General features: G+C 36.2%; 2 protein-coding genes across 10 annotated transcripts in view; one reads left to right on the top strand and one right to left on the bottom strand.

The window, feature by feature from the left end:
• Positions 1 to 10,718, top strand: part of LOC136850746 (ETS domain-containing protein Elk-3-like) — a 266,856-nt gene extending 256,138 nt beyond the window's left edge. For all 9 annotated transcript variants that reach the window (XM_067124685.1, XM_067124684.1, XM_067124688.1 and 6 more), the window contains 3 exons: positions 257 to 509; positions 4,947 to 5,215; positions 5,405 to 10,718. In XM_067124685.1, the coding sequence (XP_066980786.1) occupies positions 257 to 509; positions 4,947 to 5,215; positions 5,405 to 6,306 (1,424 nt within the window). In that variant the 3' untranslated portion in view covers positions 6,307 to 10,718. The remainder of the gene's footprint in view (positions 1 to 256; positions 510 to 4,946; positions 5,216 to 5,404) is intronic.
• The window catches only part of LOC136850749 (cyclin N-terminal domain-containing protein 1-like), a 16,756-nt gene continuing 3,341 nt past the window's right edge, over positions 10,586 to 24,000 (bottom strand). The window contains exons 2-6 of the mRNA XM_067124697.1: positions 21,921 to 22,101; positions 16,839 to 17,007; positions 13,171 to 13,281; positions 11,590 to 11,807; positions 10,586 to 11,020 (exon numbers count right to left, since the gene is read on the bottom strand). Coding sequence (XP_066980798.1) covers positions 10,825 to 11,020; positions 11,590 to 11,807; positions 13,171 to 13,281; positions 16,839 to 17,007; positions 21,921 to 22,101 — 875 coding nt within the window. The 3' untranslated portion in view covers positions 10,586 to 10,824. The remainder of the gene's footprint in view (positions 11,021 to 11,589; positions 11,808 to 13,170; positions 13,282 to 16,838; positions 17,008 to 21,920; positions 22,102 to 24,000) is intronic.

Here is a 24,000-nt window from a genome sequence, read left to right as displayed (position 1 = left end):
GGCCGTCGGACAGTGAACCCTCTGGTTTATGGGGGCTGTGCTTTTCTCGCCTCTTTTCACGGGCATTTTACTTTCTCCTTATAAGTTTGATCATACGGGTTTTTATTTTTCGTAATTCAGAAGACGCATGCTCTTTCGTTAATCACGTTTAATCATAATGATTTGATAAATTGTTTACGCAGAATTGACTTGCAGTACTTGCCATTTTTGAGCATTTGAGTCAGCCACTTGAGTTCTCTTTGTTTCTCCAAAACAGATGGAATGGTGAACAACATAACACTGTGGCAGTTCCTATTGGAGTTACTCCTCAGTAACCAATACAAACACATCATCACGTGGACGAACTCGGAAGGGGAGTTCAAGCTCCTGAACGCCGAAGAGGTGGCTCGCCTATGGGGTCTCAGGAAGAACAAGACCAACATGAATTATGACAAACTCTCCCGTGCCCTCAGGTACTACTACGACAAGAACATCATCAAGAAGGTGCTCGGACAGAAGTTCGTCTACAGGTAAGGACACAGAAATAGATTAATCATTGTTGAATTTTAAACACCCACACACATATCCGTAGATGCCAAACCCTTTAAACATCCCGGGGTCATGGTAAATGGTTAATACCCTCATCCCAAAATACTTGCTGAAAACCAGAATGATAGCACATTTTGGAGTCACCCCCCTCCAAGTTGAAAAAAGTTTATATATATGTATATATATATATATATATATATAAATTATATAAATTATATATACACATATATATATATATATATATATATACACACACACATATATATATATATATATATATATATATATATATGTGTGTGTGTAATAATAAAATCATGTGCACCAAACTATAGCAGTTGTCTCTTTTACCCTGGATCTTCTCCCTATAATAGGAAACGGCTTTTTTTTTAATTATATATTCTTGTGCATATGCCATTTACGCAAAAGAAACTCTGGTTTGGAAACATTTGAAATGCAGTTTGTCATCGACAAAAACAATTTTTAAGATGTTTTATTTTGTGACAAGATTGGCATTACGATTCTTCATTTGGTGATGCAGGGCGAGTGAGAGAGATGGGGGGAGGGGGGGGGCGAGAAGAATGGTGTTTGTTATATTGGGGGTCTGGGATGGAAGGAGGAGGGTTAGACGGCCAAGAGTAACCTTGGGCATAGACGGATGTACATACATACGTACATACCCTTGCCGACTTCGGATCTTTGCAACTCTCCTTCCGCCGTATACAACTGTGTAACAGAAATCATGGCAGAAGATTGTTGGTTGTAAAATAAACAAGAGGAAATTTGCTCTTTATGTATACTCGTTTTCAGACATCGCTTTGTCTCATGAGTCAGGGAAGAATGTAAGCGAGAAGTTAAAAGTTCCTTTTTTCTCGATTTTTTCCCCTCCGTCTTCTCATTGTGGAATGTCGTTTGGGGCAAGTTTTAGGACCCCATTAAAGCTGGGACGGGGTGTCTTCGCTGCTGTTTTAAATTAATATACTAGTTTATACACTGAATTTCGAGGATCGACGCCACAATGCGACCTGTCATTCACTCTGCAGATCCACATGGGGGAATTTGAGTGGACGTGGAGGGCCTTATAAGAATTGTTAGGAAGGCCGAGATGTTAGCTTTGGTGTACATGTGGGTGTAGTCTCGGCTCGGTGTGTGGGTGGAAGTGGTTAGCTTCAGAAAATACATCTATTGTGTTCCTGCTTTACTTATAGATAAATTGTCTGTTATGATTTTCAAAAAAGTCTTTATGTCGTCAGACATACTTGGTATGCCGTGAAGTGCTATTTGAGAACCTAGGTCTGACTCTGTGAACGATCAACTATTAAATCTCACTGAGAATCCATCAATTTAGTGAACTATTTTCATATACACGTATATTCGCATAAATAAATCGCACCTTTATTTTAGCGTGTTAATTACGGAAAAGAGATTAGCAATGTTATGGACATTCTTTGCTTAATATACTTGGAATGGTGTACAAAAGGATATGGAATAAGAACTTACCATTGTGACCGTAGTATGCGGTTGGGCGGAAATGTTCTTGCAGATTGTATGGATCTTGAGAATGTATGGGATAAAATTAATTTTAGGTGTAATGTGGAAAGTCAGTGTAAAGTCAAATGTGAGAAGCAGTGTTAAAGGATAAAATGTGGATGGTAGTCATTTGATAAAGATTAAATTTGTTACCTCGAACGTATATAAAACATTCGTTTGCTGTTCAGATAGGTTTGAAATATCACAGTTATTATGTATATGGCCATTACCAGTGAATCATACAACATTGAGACCACTGATCCGGTATTCGGAGATAAGGGCATTCTGTGCCCCATTTTCATCTCTGTGATATAAGATTACATTATTAAAATAAAAATGACGAGGTTATAAAAAAAACAGTGAAAAGTTTGTAAGGAGGTTATATTTGAAATGCATTAGCAAGGTATATAAGGTTGTGATTTCAAGCGAAAGATAGAGCGATATAATGAGTCAGGTTGTGAAGGCATTTTGAGAATGATACCGATTGTGACTGGTATGTGAAGTGGCGGCTTACATAATGGACTTTGGGAGCTTCGTAGTAACTGTTGGATGGAAGTAAGTGTGTGTGTGTGTGTGTGTGTGTGTGTGTGTGTGTGTGTGTGTGTGTGTGTGTGTGTGTGTGTGTGTGTGTGTGTGTGTGTGTGTGTGCGGGGCGACAGAAGCAATAATGTATGGATAAATTTTTGATTAACTTTTCTGGGAGAAGAAAATTATTGTTTTTAAATGTTTTCCAACTAGACTGTGCGGGGAGCATTATATTATTATTAATATTATTATTCAAGATAAATGAACATTCGAATATAAAAAGGATACAGTGCAACTGACTTCCGGAAGAGGCTTTCACAGCATAGAACTGAACTATGAAACTCAAAGTAAGATATGGAGATCTAGCAAATAAATAAAATGAAGTATATGTACAGTAAGTATCTGCAGGCGGAACGTGGAGAAAACCTAACGGTTCCACTAAAAATTCATTATTAGAGGGAGGTACTGACATCACAACCATCCCATGGGACCACAGAATGAAATTTATGTATGTAAAACAAGAAAAAAAATTTATCACACAGATATTTACGTAATACAAGCAGTGCAGCAACACACGTGAGTTTAAAGTAGTGTTACAACGTCAGATAAAAGCATGAACATCAGTGATAGTGACATGAGGACCACTTCGCAGTTTTACAGTAAAGGAATTAAATATTTCTGGAACTGGATACTGTAACGCCTTAACAGGTTGAGGATGCTGAAACTCTGCAAAGCAAGTAACATTAGCTAGTTCTTGGAGCGCATATAGTAACTGAACTTCCTTATTGAAATATAAGTGTAGAAGATAGTCAAACAGTCAATTTTGGCGTTGGTCTAAGTAAACATAATCATTCTTAAAAAAGAAAACCACTAAGAGTATTTTTGTCTTGAAAGATTCCGTGAAGCAAATGATAGCCAAACGGGAAAACAGTATATCAGTAATGAAAGACCCGAAGTATGTGGCATTAAGACCATCTTTGTAGGTCTAGGAAGCCATATAAACAATGCTTACACGGTATAGTCCGGCATCTTTATTAGATAATTCTTAGATGCTTTGAAAAAAGAAATCTGTTGTTTTAAAACCAAATTTATAAAGATATGAGTACTTTATAATATATTCAGATAATATATTCAGAAATTGTGCTTGAGCCAGTTGCATACCTGCTTTTACAGGTAATATTAGTATTCTGTAGGGTACCATTCTTCAACATTAGCTTGCCAATTGTTTTGTTTTCTTGAATGCAGTAGAATTATTTTCCGCCATTGTTATTGTAACAAGGGAGCAGTTTCATATTTACGGGTAATTCAGTCATCTGAGAATACAGTAATTAGTGACAGTGAAATTTATATACTTGTATTGTACAGTATTTTGTTAGTAAGACCCTAGTATACAGAATTATTCGAACTAAGCAAGACACTTTTCTAATGCTGCCCAGCGTGAAAGATATTTTTTTTAAGTTAATAATTTTACAAGTACCTGTAGTAAATATTATTGAGTGAACTTTGTAGGTAAAATACTTTACTGAGTGAACTTTGTAGGTAAAATACTTTACTGAGTGAACTTTGTAATTTAACTTTGGCTAAATTCTTAATTGAGTGGACTGTCATTTTTCAAGATGTAAGGACAAACATGAGGCATGGCTGTTTTTTAGTTTTACCATAATGCTAGCCGAGTTGTCTTTTTTATTGATAAATATTTTAGAAATTTCATAATTTTAGTATCTGTCATGCCTTATATTGCCTTTTAGTTTCTTCTCATTGAGCTGTCTAACTGTTTTTACTGTACCTTGTTCCACTTTTATTTCACAATTAAGACCATATTTTTCATGCAATAGCAAGTATGTTACAGTGGTTTCCTTCAACTACTTTTATAATTTTACTTGAACAGGACAGCAAATTCAAATTAGTGTATTAAAAGTGCATCTACAAGGCCAAATTTTGTTGCAGAGTATGCTTTTAATTATTCTTTTCCAATTTTGTGTACTAGTTAAGAGATACATTATACTGTAGACTAATACAGGAGATGAATTGTGAACAAGGGTGCATTTCTGTCAAATGTACCTATGTAAGCAAGTATGGCTCATACTTGCTTATTTGATTTACCAAAAATTTTTTTTGTCTTTATTGCCGCTGAAATTAATGCTTATTGTTCAGTGAAATTAATGTTTATTGTTCAGTGCTGAAGTCTTACTATTTGTTTATTGATAATATTGCAAATTTGCTAAGTTTCCTTAAATTTACAGTCAAGAGCTTAAATTAAGCATTCTTGTTTATCTTGAACATTATGTGTAAAAATGGTAGTGTAACTAAACCACCAATATGCTCCCTATTTTAAAAAGCTTACAAGAATATTTTTCTTTTTACAGATTTGTCTCTTTCCCGGAAATAGTCAAAACTGAGAGTAAAATTCCTTTCCATGTCAAAATGGAAAGCTTAGGAACTAACAACACCTGTAAAGCTTCTACTGGGGGGATGTCACCTTATTCTCCAGGGGCTTCCAGTCTTCAGCCAGGTGCTCCATCTCCTTCCAGCAGTAGTCATCATGGGGGATCACGCCTTCCATCACCGGCACATGCGCCCCCACATCACCTTGCCACTCCTCCTCCAGCACATATTGGCTCATATACCTCTATAGGTATGTTAATTACAATGCTTACCTGTATTCCACTAACTTATCACAGTGGATTCTTTAGAATATTGTGTTCATAAACATTTAATCACATTCTTTTAATGAGTCAAAAATCATAGGATTAGACATTTACAATTCATTAATTCTCATTAGGCCAACATGAAATTATAAAATTAATTTTGCAAATTTTTCCAGGTCCATTGGCACACATGTATTCGACAGCATTTTCTCATATAGCTGCTGCTAGTTTAGGTGGTTATTTGTCTGCATTGGCTAGAAGACCAGAGCCTGAGACTCCAACCCCTCCAACTCAACCTCCCTCATCTTTATGGCCACCTGATTTTGGTCACCGTTCTCCTTCACCTCCCTCAGAAGATTCAAAGGATGGCATTTTATCTGCACCACTACATTTGGTAACAGAAGAAGCCAGTCGTCGTCGCAGAGAAGAGGAAGCAGAAGAACGCAGGAGAGAAGAACAGCGTCGTCCTCGTTCTCGCTCTCCTCAGTCACACTCACCATATGCACATTCACCTGTGCAACGGATGAGGTCTCCTATACGCCCAAGATCACCACTACCATCCCCACCTCCTCTTTCACCTCTTACCCCTCCACCTATACGAGAGCACAGACCACCATCCATTAGTGTGTCAGCTGCAGCTTCTTCAGCATCATCTACTCCATCTATTGCAGGGAACAAATCTGGAGTGGGCAAGGTACGGTCTGGACCAAAGCCAAAGCCTTCACCATTATCTATAGAAGCCATTACGGGTTCACCTCCAGTCTTGTCACCACGACAGTTTTCAGCATCTAGCTTAAATACTCCGCTAGTGAACTTACCGTCACCGCCATACAGTGGTGTTGGCACAAAATCACCATACTTACCGCTACATTTGTGGTCCAGTCTGAGCCCACTAGCTAGCCTAAGTCCTCACTACGGGTCTCCACGAAATCAACATCATTTCACTTTTCCTGCATTACCACAGTACTCTCCCCTCCCACCACCAGTAGTATCCCCACTTCTCCCTACTACAGCATTTGATTTTTCAGCACTAACGTCACCTTCAGAAAGAACAGCCTCTGTTCCTGTTCAGCAATGACCTGAGGCTGTCCATGCTACTCGGCCCTCCCACTCCCCACGTTCTACGCCCCCAGTAACCACCACTACCACATCTAGTGCCAACAGTATGCCATCCAGGTAGCCTTGTTGGAATATAGGGTGAAATAAGTTACTATAGATTGAGTTGCTTGTGCCTTTGTTCAGAATGTGGTGCCTGTGGACTCAGTACAAATACAGTAATGGTCGCAAGAAGATATTACACATTTTCTCCGACTTTACATTTGTTAATACAGTAAAGGGCAGTGGCATGGACACACAAATACATTTGTTAAGTATAGTACTGTATTATGTTAGCCCATGTACCACAAACCACAACTTGTGTGGGCACAAAGATTGGCGCTGACATAATTGCCATAACCAACTAATCATTGGGCAAACTCATCCGTTTTGCATTTTGCTACAAATTTATACTACAGCTCATTATTTGGGGATTACATATAGAATTTATAAAGGTCACCAAACCACAGACAACAGGGCATTTTAATTTATATTAATCAAGAAAATTAAATGCATTATTTTATATAATGGCAGTGTTTTGTTAATATGTTAAAGGTGCAGTTTTGACACACAGTATAAACTGAATTGAAATTCAGTTTCGTCTGTAGCATGATTTATGGTAGTTGTCCTGTTTTGAGAACTTGATGGGCATCAAGCAGGATCTCATATTTGTGTAAGTGTCTGTTGAGACTATGTAGAGTTTAATGAATATTGTTGGTTTTTAATTCCCAATGGTGCTTTCAACATAGGCCCATACAGTAATAATTTAGGCTTCCAGACAACAGTGGCACTTTACTCTACAGTAAGAGGCATTAATTTCATCCTCATCATACATAAATTCATCTTCATACCTGGCTGCAATATCATGAAGTGACCATCAGTGAAATTACAAAAGTACTCTGCGCTAATGCACTCAGTGTACTTGTTTGCATTACCTGGCTTTAATCTGTTGCTTCAGTATCTTCAATAATGATCAGGATCTTACAGTAGTTCTTATTTAAAGTATAATTCAGTATGGTTCTGGGGCAGAATTATTTTTGGTCTTTCAAAAAATGGTTAATAAAAGAATTTACTTTGTTAATTTACACTGATGAGCACCTCTCCATAGCCGTAATTGCATATCACACTTCAGTTGCATTGCAATACAGGGCAGTTTTATAATTCTTGACATCTTGGGTAAATTGTGAAAAAGTTTTCTCTGTGAGAATCTGTTAATTGTGCTTCTTTCATTGTGTGCTGGCGCACAAGCAGAAGCAGTTTTTTGTAAAATAGATCCTTGTTGATGTACAACACAGCAAACAAAGTATGGAAGACTTCATAAAATCAAACATACACACATCAAAAGAAACCAAGTAAAATTTCATGGAAATAACGAAAGGAGTATGGAAATTTTTAAGAAACCAAGATACAGTAAATTACAAATTATCAAGTCTTGAAGTATCTTGGTTGAATGGTCCAAGTCTACAACAGGGCTCTTTAGACCCTTTGAACACATGTACAGGCAAGGAACTGTGCTACAATAAGGATCTCCTAGTGGTCGATATTGAACCACGGGAGTTGATAATTCAGTCCAAGAGGTAAGTAAATTCCTATAGGCATAAAGGTTGATAAATGCCAATGATCACTTCAATAAACTGAGTGTTTTAAGAATTAAAAGTATATAAAGTGCACAAGGGTACATCTGATGAATATTCCTGATTTATTTAGCAGTTGTTTTTTGTTATATTGTACTGAAGCAGTAAATGACAGTTATCATAATTTATTATTTGGTATCACAAAACTAACTTATATTGTCTTTCCACATGTACTTGCAGTTTATGTATGTAAGGTACATTACTTTTAACTGTAATTCACCATTAGATTGCAATATTGGAGCATTCAGAAATATTTTAGTTCAGCCTTGGATTCTGTTCACATTTGTGCCCAACTCTAGGCTGTGTATCCTGCCCACATCATCATTAAAATACCTTCATATTAGTAGTAGTTATGAAAATACATGTACTATAGGAAGAGTAATAGAAGCTGTGGAAGTAATAACAAAACAAAGCTAAAATGAAACATTGATAAGCAATACTGTAATGGAACTAAAAGGCAGAAATTTCTGCCCATGAACAGGAAATGATTAATATTGCTTTTATTTATTATTATTATTTTTTTTTTTTAAGAAACACGCCTCGATGCTAGGAGGAATCAGAGATGCCAGGAAGTGGTTGATCTAAAATGTTTAAAAAAAAAAAAAAATCTAGATAATCTTTAGTGTGGAACACACACACACTTTCTTTTGGGTATTTTCTACCTTATTATTTTGTTTTGGAACTTACAATGTAATTTTTTCAAGTTATTTTTTATCTGAGATGTGAGAAATAATATACTGTATGAAGTTTTCCTATTTCGTTGTAAATGAATAGGGTACAATCATTTAGTAACTTCTCAAAAGAGATTTTTTCTCAAGATTCAGGTACCCACAAGAGTTGCTTGCTTCTCGATCTTCCACACTCTCTAGGCTAGCACTTAAAACAGTTAACTGGTTGTTTTCTAAGAAAGATTTTCTTGATTTTCTTCAAGCTGCAAGAGCTATTTATTTGAATGGGAAAAAATTCAATACTGTACATCTCTTTGTAAATATTCATTTATCTTACTATCAGAGTAATCAATAATCTTTTTGAAGTGTACTCATTTGATTTTGCAATGTTATAAATATGGAAATCACGTATCTGGACCTAATAAAATATACAAGAAGATTCAAAACTTGTTACAATTAGATAAAATGCTAATATATCAGGTATGAAAGTGAGAGGAAGTCCTTGACCGTTTGCTGCTATAGATGTTAATACAAATGAGATAGTAAGGTTGTATTATAGTATTTTTCATTGAAATTATAATTCTGGCTCTTGCATAGCATGACAGTTACCCTTCTTGAAGAATTACAAAACTGCTCCTTCCATTTTCATGTACTGTAGTTTGAATCATGGTCATCCATTTTTCAATCACATGGTTCTTCATACCATTTAAAGTGCTACTTGTTACAAAATATCAGGTTTTGTTATTTCAACAGGATTATCGATGTTCAGACATTGATCAAATGTAATAACAATCTTAGCAATAGGAAACACAGTAATAGTGTGTGTTATTTTGCAATTATTGTTGGATATTGAACTGTGATATTGCAGAATAATGACGTCATTTGTACAACATTCCTAAAATGAGACCAGTTGACTGTTGGCCAGTGTTGGAGTGACGTAATTTAAATAAAAAATTTCATTTTCAATGTTACTGACATGGCCATTCCATTGACCTATAGGGTTTGTCCATTGGTATTTTTATACTGTATTGTTGGATGGAATGAGAATGTTATGTTCTATTTTGTATGTTTAAAGGATTGTATTGTAAATTTTTTCAAATTATAAATGCCTTATGTAAATAGATGTACATGACTTAGAAATAAGTTTAGTGCTTGTAATTGTGTTGTCCTGACAAGAGCCTCCATAGGGGGTGAGGTTACAAGAGGAGATGATTAAATTTACTTTGAAATGTTTTCCTCCCTTAAAAGTTATTTCTTTTTTTAGTAATTAAGAGAAAATGGGCCACTCAGTGTATCCTCACCCTACTCCAAACTTGTCTTAACTAGACTGGGCCAAGAAAACTAGTGCAGTATTCTGTATTAATGTAAATACCTCGGGGACTTCATATTCCCAGTCACTTTAAAGACATCCATGTTAGTGCAGAGAAACTTTTAAGTTAAGAGCATGACTCATTCACACTGCACATATTAGGCATGTGCAGTATAAAGTAAGAGGCCAGCACCTGGGTCTCTTTTGTACTGATGGACCTGAGCTATTCTGTGCTAAGTTTTACACATGGAAAAATATGACTATTGTGTAAATTGTGCCATAAATGCACCAAACACCTCAGGATTTGTACAATTACATCTGCTATCTGTTGTTATATTAAGACATTGAACTACTGTAACTAGAAAATGTAAAAAGAATTAGATGTATATATATTTTTGATGAAAGAACATTATTATACAGTACTGTTACTTTTTAAGAAAAGGAACTGCTCTTGAAGCTTTCACAGAAAACTATTACCAATGCTTTGCCTTATATTTTTAATAACACTAAACTAGTGCCAAACCCTATGTCCAAAAAGTAATGACAGATTTGCAGCATTATTTAGTTTTTTCAGGTAAGATGAGTAGTTATGCCAAATAAGTCTGCCATGAAGATTTGAGTTGGACAAATCAATAATTTACAAAACTAAAATTACAGTATACATAATTTTTTATTGAAAAGAAAATTGTATAAAATGTCAATGGAGGTTGCATAGCTCAAATATTTTTATTGTACTCCCTTTGTGATATAATAGTGCCATTTGAAAATAAAATGGACGAAATTATAGGTTGTTTTTGAAACCTGTTACATAAATACATTTAACATATAGAAATATTTTTGAAAGAAATTAAATGAATAATAAATTTATATGTTACCTTAATTTCTTGTGACTATTCACTTAGACCAGCAATGTGCAGAAGACAGGCTGTAACAGATTCTACATCCTCTACAGGTAAATTTGTTGCTCTATTAAGGCAAGAGATAACAGCACTGCAGAAAGCATTACCACCTAATACCCAACTTCCTCCAGCAACTGTGGAAGCTGCCAGAAGAAAACGGTCAGCCACCACTCTTGCATATGCAGTCCTACAAAAAAAAAATTATAGTACCATGAGAAAAATTAGTTTAATAAGAATACATACTATATTCTAAGTAATACAATAAAATCTAATACTACTAGTCAATAATGCTTCTACTGTACAGATTCCAATTTTCTTGTCACCAGTTGGTTACTCACTGGAAAGCTGTCGGCTGATCACGATTGTTTTAAGTGTAACGCACACTCCTGGGACCTCACATTAAGCAGAGCATACTTATATAAGGATCAGCTGATTCAAGTTCCTCAGTAGGTTTTAGTAGGAGGTCCTCCTACGAACAGTTTCCCTCATTTTTAGAATTAATGGTACATTTTGCCTAATAATGAGGTTTCAAGTTTAGAATTACAGTACTTTTTGCCTAATAATGAGGTTTCAAGTTTTCATTTCAATCTACAAAGGTTTACACTTCTTTGAGGCTCGATAGTAGCACTTGAATGCTGCAATGCATATACAGATAAATTAAATTATCTGTTGCTCTACTTGATTGTGGTATTTCCAAATAAAATATACAGAAATGCTAATTAAAAAAAGATAACGAAAAGATAATTGACACATTACCTAAGATTTTCTGAAATGACTCTTGACCCTGTAATGAGGTAAAAAAGCTCCTTGTAGATTTTGTCATGGTTCAAGTATGCAAAATCCAGAAGATATATGGAAGCCTTATAAAGATGCTCTGCCCTGACTTGTTTTACTTCTTTGATAACGTGTCTTTTGAGTCCTACTGCAGTCACCATGATGCCCACACACACCATGATAAAACTTGTATGTGAGCACTAAAATTTTCAGAGAGATAAATATTACTGTTAGACAAAGTGAGAAATTCAGTGAGTAAAGCAAATTCAAGCAAAAATAAAAGAAAAGAGTACACACAAAAATGTACCATATTTGCTGGCCCGTAAGATGTTCTTTTTCATAAAAAAAACAAAAGATAATCACTATGCATTACTAAGTGGAGGTTAGCCAAAATTAGCTTACAAGGTATAAGCAGATGGTTTTATCAAAGCAGTGTCCCCTGCATATTACTTGAGTGTTATAAATAGTTGCTTTACAGTTATTACTGTATATGTGCCAAGTCTTTTCATATACAAAAAATCCCACCTTCAGTGGTAAAACACAAGCTACCATTGTGGTCACTTATACACCCATAGCCTAGTAATCACTTATGTAACAAGTTACATTCTAATGACAAAAAACGCAATGCAACAAAACATCTGAGTAACTGAATATTTCCTATTACAAAAGCAATGTCTTTTTATTTTCTTTTTTAGAAATTCGCATTTGTGGAAAGTACTGAAGTATTGACAACTGCCTTCATTTTCCACTACTACACTCCCTCAACATGCATCATCAGCAATAAAGTGCTTTCTACTGTAGTGTATATTTTAATCTTTAGTAAAATATCTTTTAACAAGCTTAAAATTACACTGCCTGTAATATTCATTATGTAAAAAGATGATTTTTTGCTGAATGATGCATTGTGCTTTCAGCAACTTCCTCCATTCTTGCTGGCTGCTACTTCAAGAGCCTTCAATATGTCATTAACCTTTCATCTGTATTGAAATATACATACCCTACTACAGTATTATATACCTTTATTTAACTTCACTTGGATACAAGGGAAAAAAGTTAAGTATACCTTAGTTTTACCAGACCACTGAGCTGATTAACAGCTCTCATAGGGCTGGCCCAGGATTAGACTTATTTTACGTGGCTAAGAACCAATTTTACTTAGCAACTACAGCTTATTGTGGAATCGAACCACATTATAGGGGAAATGAATTTCTATCACCAGAAATAAATTCCTCTAACTCTTCATCAGCCGGCGGCGGAATTGAACTCCGGCCCATCGAATGGCGGTCTGAAGCTCAACCAACTCGGCCAACAAAGGGATACAAGGGGGAAATGACTCTGGAGAATCTTCTTAAGTGGAATGACTATTCAATATTAAATTGCAGTGCAAAAATTTAAAATGTGTGTACATTTGACTGACCTTATTAGGATCAAAATGATTACCTACAGCAGATATAGAAGAGTCACAGCCCATAAAGAAAACATTGTTTTAAGAAATGCAGTTTATTTCACTCATTTCCAAAAAAAGTACTATTTCAATAATTGAATGATCTGGAAAAACCCTACCTTGTATTCCAATTGCTCTAACACTCTAGTCTCAGAGCGTACAATCTGCCTTTTGGTGAAATTTATATCCATTTTCTGAATAAAATGGTACATTATTTCTGCATCTATTGCCTGTAAAACAAAAAATTTTAAATCCTTAAAAAGAGATGATAAAATCAAATCATTCAAAGAAATGTGAATTAAGATGTGTATTTTTTCTTCATGGAAAGGGGATAGGACCACATCTATTCAACAGGAGTCTAATATTCTCAAAAGATATTGCTTTAATATATGACAGCACAGACCTACCTGCCAAGATGTAAAACTGGCTGAAATTTCAAAAGAACCTCAAAGTGAATGATTTTCCAGCAAGTATTATAACCCTTTTTACTCACCTGAGTAAGATGTCATTTCCTTGAACTTCAAATACATCCAAAATCTTCCAGTGAAGAATAAATTTTACAAAGTAATTTATATTTTCCGTAGGAATACAAATCAGTTCCCTTCAATGAGTTTTCTTCAGTGTGAACTACTGTACTGTCAATCAATGAAAACATGGTAAAAAGGTAGATAATAAGGGGAGAAGTTGGGGGTATATCCCCTTCTAACCAATTGTCACACTTGCTTTTCTTTTGGCCCTGGTAGAGATCTGACAAGCTGTGTGTTCCTCTGTCCCCACTCGGTGGTTGAGAACTTGGACTGTTTGCTCACTGCCCTATAAATATGTTCATTCTTGGTTTTTGTTGCCTTGCTATTTGTTTTTATCTGAACAGAGAAAAAAAACCTAAGCAACGTCATCATGAGGGATGTGGCCACCCTCGCAGGGGGGGTTCATGTCAGCCATAATGACTAACCCTCACTCCTTTTGTGCTGCCCACAGGGAAAAGTCCTGTTTTGGAGCTTATATTGCGTGGAATGTGCTGTTTGGGTTTCACCTCAGTGGGTTAGGTTTGTTAAGAACAGAAAGAAGTATAAGAAGCGCTCACTGGCTTTTTTGGGGGGGAATACCCCTCCAGTGGTACCCCTAAACCCTTCAAGTTCCTTCCTTTTACCATCTTCCATTCCTCTTCCTCCTGTACATGCTACCCCTTCTAGGAGGCATAGCACTGGGCCTAATAAAACTTATCATGATCTTTTGTTGGTAGTCAAAATAGCTTCTAAGGGTGGTGCTCCATTAGCAGCTGTCTCACCCTCTTACTCATCTGATAATGACATTCCAGGCACTTTTAAGTCTTCGTCATCACTAAAGTACCTGCATGAGATCTGGCCTACCTCATATATTCCAGGTAGTCCTTTTGCAGCCTTCCTCAAAAGCCTGGTGGAGGAGAAGAAGGTCTTGTCACCTGAGCCTTCCTTATCTGATGTATAGTCCATGTTGTGTCTATAGCTGCCTAAGCATTGTTGACTGCTGCAAAGGAAGGGCAATCTCCTGTTGCAGTACTCCTTCCTACAGCAGATCCTCCAGTACGTGTTACCTTACTTTTGATTCCGGCCTCAACCAGCCTCATGGTGCATAAGAGAACTAAGACTGCTAGAGGAAAGAGTAGAAACATTACTGGTGTGCTTCTTCATCGTCATCAGACTCGTCTTCCTTCTCATTCTCCCTGGACTCCCTTCCACCGTACAGGTAGAAGATGAAGGGGGAAGTCTAAGGCCTCATGTAAGTAGTCCAAAAGGAGTCTTCCATGCACTCTCCCTGCTCACAATGAAAGAAACTTCTAAATAATTGGTGACTGTCTGTATTTCTTTAGAAACAAATACTGTATACATCACAGAAGAAGCAGGGAATAAATATAATAATATGACACCAAGCCTTATAAAAAGACTAGGCATGGACAAAAGGGAAACAGACATAAAAGATAGGGTGTACACAGAACACCAACAACCATGGAGTAGAACATGAAGTCAATCTAAAAGAAAGTATTGAAAAAACATTTTACATGCCCAGCCAACTTTAACCCTTAATGGACAGGTATCATCATGTGATGATCTATAACAGGTTTTGAGTGATGGACAGGCTAACTCATGTAAGTACTAATATCACGCGCCATAAGATTTAGATCAATTTAGCGGGAAAGATGTTCATAGCACTTCAATAGTCATCATAGCACTTCAATGGTCCATAAATGACTTATGGTAACTGTGGTAGCTCAGCACAGGACAGAGGGGGATCAGTTTGCCTTAAGACTTAATGGGGGAATATATTGCCCCCATCTCTAGCCCATGACATATTTTTATTTATTTGCTCATAAATATACCCAGGGATTGCTGTTAGTTTTAGTTCTATCTTTTATGACAGTATGTCAAATGTATACCTCACAAAAAGTTACTGCACCTCCCCATCTCAGTAAATCTTGTAAATATTTTACGAAAAATATACTCAGCATTTGTTACTCATTTTAGTTCTTATCTGTTATGATATTATGTGAGCTGTAATTATAATCTTACAAAATAAAATAAAACAAATTATTAGAAAAAACAGGTATAACGTGGTAAAATTAACATATTTTTATGAGTGTCTTGTAAAACAGGCCCACACAGGGTTGTAAATAGTCACTTTCAACCTCCCATGGAAGGTAGGGAAAAATTGTTGTAATTTTTTTCTTACACCATGTACATTTGCATACCTTTCACTTTTCATTGATGTGTCTTTTCTTAAACTGGCCAACCTTATAAGTTTGCCTGATCTGGGGGTGTGTTTAATATTGTATATATAGCATTTAGCCCGTCCCTTAAGGGTTAAGTGGAAAAAAGGGGAAAAAAAAAGATTGCTAAGGAAACAAGGATTGCCATTTAATAGAGGCAAGCTAGCCTGAGGCAGTGCCAGTCCCAAGCTCGTATTACATGGGTAGAGCTCAAGTCAGGAAAGGCATCCATCCATAAAACATCTGCCCAAACCTATTACAAAATGAGCCATTCAAGAGAGGAACAGTTGGAGGTGGCTCATTAAAAACAATGACCCCAGCTATGGATTAAGTTGAGAAAAACACTTCATTCATCAGGGATGTAAATAGCTTGCAAAAAATTGTTTTGGACTATAAGGGCATGGCTAGTAAAGTATTCTATATCAATGAAATAGTTTTGGGAATCTCATCAAGGGAATCATCCAGTCTCAATATAAATGGATAAATATGCAACTAGTCACAAATAGCCACCCAACAAAGTAGGCAATCAAAAGGTCAATAACAGGCTGACAAGCATCTGCTGAAGTGTAGAATTCATTTATCACTTACTGAATGTGAATGAAAGGAACAGAGTAAAACAGAATAATGAATCAACTTACAGTTTGAAACATTATATTAGTATAATGATTCAAAATGCTGATCAACACTGAAGAAACATCTAAGGAATTCACATTACTGAAAAATGAGGAATTGAGTGCTGGGTAGTTCACAGTCCAAAGTCCATAAATGTTGGCATAGCCTATATTAATACCACTAGTGGGGTAATGATGAATCAACTCAAGAGTCTGGGAATAAGTTGCATTTGTTTAAAACAATGAAAATTCATCATAGTTCAACAAAAATTGTAATAAGACCTTTAATTAAGCGAAGAAAGTGGCCCAAAGCAATTACAGAAGTTGGAAAAAATAAATAAAAACTGTATCCTTTCTAAATACTACTAAGAATTCTTTACCAGTTTTAAGAAAACAAACTCTGACCACAACAAATATACCTCAAAAACAATACCTTTTTATTACTTGCAAGTTTAGAGGCTATCATGACACAGGTAAGAGCCCTGAGGGGAGACTGAGATCTAAGCCGTTTCTCTAACTCTTTGATCAATTTTCCCTTGTTCTTGTGTTTATCTGTCTTGGAGATATATCCCAGAAGACTATCTAACTGTTTTACAACAAATCTGAAAAAAAAGAATTGGCATATGCAAAATACATCCTGAAGAAGGTACCACTTATAGCAAGCCTTTAGCAGCACACTAAATGACTGAATGAATAAATGAATCATGGAATTTTAGCTGAAAACACCAAATACTGGGGCACTTTGAGCCATTCAGATAGGTCAGCAGTGCTTGAATCAGACAAGGGAATATGGAATACAGTGCAAAATTTATGAACAGGAATGAAAAATGGTTCAATAAATACTATAAAAAAACCATAAATACTGTATATTTCCACGTATAAGACCACCTTTAAATCCTAAAATTCACCCCAAAAAATTAGGGTTGTCTTATACTACCATTCTACATATCACATCTTGAATTCTAAGTGATGTTTATTGGTAGGCTAGCACTGGCCTCGGTACAATAACCACCGACATACGTGAAAAGATTCCCATTATGAAATAAACTGATAATAAAGGCAATACAACCATTTTCACCTTATATATTATTGGTATATCTTCATAATAAATAGCCTATTTGAGGAATAATTTCATGTCAATTGAATCAACTTTTATCTATGCGAGCCCAGTTGAGAATATGTAAACATCGAGTAATGGTTGCGCTCACAGCAACTTTTATCTTTCGGTAACCTTTCAGAAATTTTCATGGTAGTGTAATTACGGTAGTAAAAACATTTAGGCTAACATAATATTAATTTTTCATTAAAAATTCATTATCACTTTGGTGGTAAATAACAATTCAATCATACGAACGATAATTATATAAGATAATTATTGTACATTATCATATTGTCGTTGGGGTTGTTTGTGATTGGTGATGTAACGTAAACAAAACAATGGTTTCCCTTTTAGGCGACGTGTACGAAAAACATGAAATAGAATTGGCTTTGTTATTTCGTTTATTTTGAATTTCTAGGATACAGTAAGTACCGTACATACATAATCACACATCATCCAATTTTTGAAGACCAAATTTTGAAGCTAACTTATTTAAAGGGGTTGCATCATACACAAGACATAAAATTAGCATATGCAATACTATATTCACATATTAGTACATATTATAAAATATAAACATAATGAATACATGTATGCATTTTTTCCATGGATCCATTAAAAAGTTATGCTTTACTTCAGTGTATCCAATACTGTATGTAGTCTCATATTACTATTGTATTATAAAATACAAACAGCAATCATGCGTCATTTGCATTGTTTAGGTTTTCGTGAACGTGGACAATGATACCATTCGGGAATTTTTGTTTAGGCATCAATTTCCATTTAAAGATAACCACGGGGAAATGTGTTCTTTCATGTCCAGTAGTTTCGACTGAAATACTTTTCCCTCCAATTTTATTTACAGCCAAATTTGATGGTATATCGAAGTTTAGGGGAGTTTCATCCATGTTGCCGGTGCATGATAGTTTACTGTCATTAGCAGCTTGAACATTGTTTTCTCAGCTTCATCTACAACTTATTAAGTTTAGCAGTATATTTCCTTACCAATCTTTTCTCCATAGCGAATAAGGGTATAATGTAAAAATATATCGGTCCTATTCTCCTTAACATCATTTGTAACATAACTGCAGTAATTGTTTACTATCGTACAATGGTTGAAATGCAAGCAAAACAGCTGTTGCTATCCGATTTGGTTGTTCATAGCAAAACAGCTGTTTCTCATTCAGTTGTTTATGGCTGTATGCATTTATGCAACATGTATAATGTTTCTAACAATACTTTTATCACTGATTTTCACTTTTTTAACTTATTTAACTAGAAGATGGGATAAAGAGATGGGGGAAAAGAGGTTGGTCTATCGTAATTTGCTCCCTCAAAAAAGGAACTCCCATGACACAGGAGATACTTGATAAAATAACGGTAATTTTTTATGGGTGAGAATTTGGGTGTCGCACAATATGTGAGATCGCATGTTACATGAGTATATATGGTAAAACAGCATTTGTCATAACATCGTCTTTACATAACCAATATTTCATAAGTTACCTGTTGTTGCAAAAGCTAAGCCTATACAGTACACAGGTGGTTTTGTAATTTAGCAGTTGTCTTATACTACAGATATGAGATAAATTCATGAAAATTGGGGCATAAAGAAGCTAGGCAAATACTATATATGAAATAGGTGTGGTTCTAATATTCTTTGCTGACATAGAAATCTGGAGTAACATCACTGAAAAATACTTGCAAGAACTAGGGAAAATGAAAATACTGCAAGAATTAGGGAAAATGAAAATACTTGCAAGAACTAGGGAAAATGAAGAGGAACTAATGTGTTCACTGTACTGAGGTTTATAACAGTATCAGGATTATGGCTTGTGTCTATCAAATAAAATATAAAACAAATCATGCTGTTCCATAATATACAAAATTTTGCTAAGAAAGGACTAACAAAAGAAATAATACAGGACCAACTCAGAGCTAACTATAGACAGTGCTGGACAATATGTAGCAATTACAAAAAATTAAAAAGAAATAAACAAAAATTAATTAGAAATGAAGATGGAAGTGTTCTATAGGAATCAATATATTAAAGAACTTGGATCAAAGGATGCAGGCATTAAATGCCCGGCAAGTTAGATCTGAAGGCTAACTTCAGGGGAAAACACAAGGATTGCTGTGTGATCTTTGCAGAACTTACAAAAAATATGATATGGACCAAAGTAAATAAAGGATCATAACATAACCTTAAGAGACCCTAAAATCTCACAATAAATATTAGGGAGAATACATATAGACAGCAATGAGTTACATACTGTGTTAGCCTGTGAAAAACTGAGCAGTAGTTAACAATAAAGTTCCGTTTGCCAGCACAGGCTGACTGTACAGGCATAACTGCGCAGGTATAACTGAACATGAGTGGCAGCCTTTAAATGGATTTTTCTTAAAAAATAACTAAATTACAAATTTAACCAATTGCAACTTTCAACTACTCAATGATTAAATACTCAAGTTTTTCTTAAGGATATCATATATAAATTAGTATTATCTGCATACTGTACTGTGACTGGGTCATAAAACTTCATGGATTACATGATCACATTTTCAAATCTTCATTTTCCTTGTCAGTACCTACATTTTTACCTGATACTGTACAGTTCTACATTGAGCACTATAGGGCCTTATTCATCTATTATAAATATCTGCTCTCTCTACTACTGATAAGACATTTTTATTTACCATAACGCTACATGGGGTATAATCTCTTAATGGTGCTAACAAATCCATTACTCCATATTAGTTTGTCACTTATTAAAGACGACGGGTTTTAGAGTTGGTAAGAAATAACTGATGTGAATAGCAAGGCTAAAACAAAACTTTTTTTTTCACACAAACCCATTATCATGATTGGCCCACATTTGTAATCTTAAACTCAGATTATCATTAATGGGCTTGCAAGGAAAAAAATAAGAATTGCTGAATCACGCATTCCCACAAACTCTAGTAAGATCAGCCAAAACCAAACAATTATAGGCTATGACTGAATGCTCACTCATGCTACTGCACACATGAACATCAGTATTCTTAGACAAACCAAAAACAAAGTGTCAGCACAATTACGTGTACACAGCTCGCCATGATGCTCAGCAGTATCATAATGAGGTGACCTTTTACTTGTAATATTGTTTGCACATGTATGCTAGGAGTTCTGGACAAGCCAAGGGTCTGCATGATCAACAAAAGACAAACAGATCATCACATTACCAACTGACATTGTACATCAGCAACGTGTTATGCCTGAACCTTCTGTCTGTGTGCACCAAGCAAGAAGTTAGTGCCGACTCTTCTCAGCATAACTCAGCAGAAGTACTAACAAGGAGAGAGTCCAGGGCAGTCTTCATGTCTCTGAAGGAAACGGACAGTGGTTCATCAGCACCCTCAGAGTACCTGGCAACAACCTTCCTTGCAGAAGACGTACCACCTACAGGTGGCCAAATGCAGGATGATGCACACTCCAAGTTCAACGGGACTTCTTGTGAGAGGGCTCCTGAAACCTCTTCCTTTTCTTCCAATGGAAGGGTAAGGAGAAAGAAGAGGAGGAGGAAAAGATCAAAGATGTGGAGAAAGGAGGAGAAGGGGGAAAGTACTTGCTTTTCTTCATAGTACTCTGTCCATAAAAGTTATTCTTCTCAGCTATACATGATATGTTGAGGGAGGTAGTAGCATCAGAGTATGACATCAGTATCTCAGGGGTATCTCTGACATCAATATCTCAGGGGTATCTTCAGTCAAGACAACCACTACTGGAGGCTGAGTAGTGTGAGAATAACAGCAAAAGACAGGTTGCTCAGAAAAACATAGGGTAGGAATGAGTGCTGTTGTCTCATCTTGGGAGAGGTCGACACTGTCAGAGAGCACGTGCAGGTTGTCTACCCTCATGTACTTAGTTCTCAGAGAGCCAGTGGAGAACAAGCAAAAAGTAAGGAGAGAAAGGGCAGTCCAGGAAGAAGGAGCCAAATGTTCAAAGTGTCAGCAATACAGTATTACCCTTCCAAGAAACCCGCTGACAATTTTTGACCTACCTCCAGTTTCCAAACCTCTCCACTGTGAAGGAGATCAGTCAGCACATTCTTCACAATACCTATCCTTGCAGAACAACAAAACCTCCAATGCTAACACCAGGGACAAAGCAGTCAGACACACACACACTTTCTCTACACCTTTTATTATTCACTTTCATTCAAAGCCAAGTTGGAAAAAATAAAATACATATACCTAAAGGATCACAGAAGTTTCAACCTGATGGTCAGTCAATGGGCAGCAATGCATCTTAACTTAACTCCAAATAAAGAAAAGAGCTGGCTCTCACTGAGTATTACCCCTACATAAAAGATGCTGGTTTGTATTTCCATATGAACAAGTCTTTTATTACATGAAAAAAGTCCGTTAAATACTTACTTATGGAAGAGTTCCAAAGCAATAAATTTGCAATCTACAGGAAGATCAAATTCTTTCACTGCTTCCCAAATAAGCTTAAAGCCAACATCCCCACTTATAAGAAATTTCATGGGGTGAATGTTGTCTTTTTCCTTATCATTTTCATTCTTCAAGTTTCTAATTGTATCTTTGACTATAATCTCTGTAAATAAAACAATCTATTTACAATCCTGTCACTAATTTCTAAGTGAGTTATGTAATAAGGTTTCACTAACATCTAATAATATTAATACTATATACCAAAAGTCAAGTTACTGTTATCTGACTACTGTTTTACCAGAGAAACATAATACACCAAGAATACATATTATAACGTACAAGCCAAGAACAAAACAATTACTCTTTGAAAGATGCAAATAAGGTGTACAGTACTTTTAACACAGCCCGGTTATGCTTCTGAACAAATCCCAAACACAGCCCGGTTATGCTTCTGAACAAATCCCACTCTCATTCTATGAAAATAAATATACCAAATTTTAAAGATAATTTCATATTTTTCCTAGATATACAAACCAAAGTCTTCTAAATAGGAGTATTCCAACCAACAGCAGGAAACAGGAATTGAAGCTTGGTAAAAAAAAAAAGTGATTAACTGCATCAAGGACAACACAGGGAGGGCTGATGATCTGTGGATTGACACACTGAGAGTGTATGAGACCGTCGCACCAACACCGTCTCTTCCAAACAAGTGTGTGCTCATGTGTTCGTCATCCATCGGAGGGGACGAGACAGAACAAGAGCATCTCGTTTTCTTTCTCTGAAGGAACGCAACTTCTACCATACAATATTTCCGTCTGTTTCTCCCTAACCATTGTTGTCTTGATTTATGCACAATCACCACTACTTGCATTGCCATGCAAGCATTCTAATCATGTACTCATGTTGTTCCACCGAATCTTCTGTATCAAACTGTATGTATGTTTCTGTTTGTGAAGACGCCAAACGTCTCGCCATTTCACATATATTATGTTACTGCATTGTATTCATTAATCTGTCTCAAATCTCATGCAATTGGCCATATGTAGAATTTCCTGGCCTTTCCATTGATATATGTTTTATCACTGTACATTTATTGTCTCTCTCACAATTGCCATCTGTCTGTCTGCTGACAAACACAGATGCCCGAATCATTACCTCTGTTTTCCCGTCTGTGTGTAGATGCTACTTTACGGCCCGCACAGGCCAATAACATCTTCGAAGATTCTGTACATTCATTCAGTAAGGAACTACCAATAAACCAGTCAACACCTAGCCAGTATGCCACTCAATCCCATCCTTACAAGAGTTCTGGACAAACAAGACACTATCCATGAGTCCACACAATCATGAGCATACAGATCATCATAAAACCGAGCAGTATCATACAGTGGCAACCTGTTGTGAATGAGCCTTGTATCTGCATGAGCACAGCAAGTAGATGGTGCCAACTCTTACTGGCAAGAAACAAACTGGAGAGGAGTCCAGGGCAGACCTCATCTCTCAGAAGGGATGAGGAGACATGGTTCATGAAAATGCTTTGAGATGCTAACATTAACCCTTCTTATGGTACCTACCCTTTCCTCCAAAACTTATAATACTGAATATGTTAAGTGTGAAATGCTAGGGAGAGAGACTCTGTGACACAGAGTGGCCCCTTACCAGTTAAAGAGCCAAGTATGCAAGGTTGAGATTGGATTCCTGTTTTTCCCTTCCATGAATTATGGTGCCCTAGGACATGCTGAGCTGGCATGGGGGAGAGAGTCTGGCTTTGGCCCTTATCATGTAAAACCCAGCATCTTAGGTTAGTTTAGGTTCCAGAAGGCAGTGTTAGAATGCATCTATGTATTTTACTGTGGGGAGGGGAAGGGGGAAATTTCACAGGGGGACCAAAGCCCAGCAGTCAGATAGGACCCAGCACCACTGCCTTGGGTTATGTTAAGCTTACATTTGGAAAAGTAAGATTTGGGTACATCCTCTGTGCTTCATGTTGTGTTTTGATTGATATTTTTCTGACCTCAAAACCCTGGTTTCCCACTTTGGTCTCTCTTAACTGCTTAATGGT

Source organism: Macrobrachium rosenbergii, chromosome 22, assembly GCF_040412425.1.
Source record: "Macrobrachium rosenbergii isolate ZJJX-2024 chromosome 22, ASM4041242v1, whole genome shotgun sequence".
Taxonomy (NCBI): domain Eukaryota; kingdom Metazoa; phylum Arthropoda; class Malacostraca; order Decapoda; family Palaemonidae; genus Macrobrachium; species Macrobrachium rosenbergii.
The sequence above is the reverse complement of the archived record's forward strand: the minus strand, read 5'-3'. Positions and strand labels throughout refer to the sequence as shown.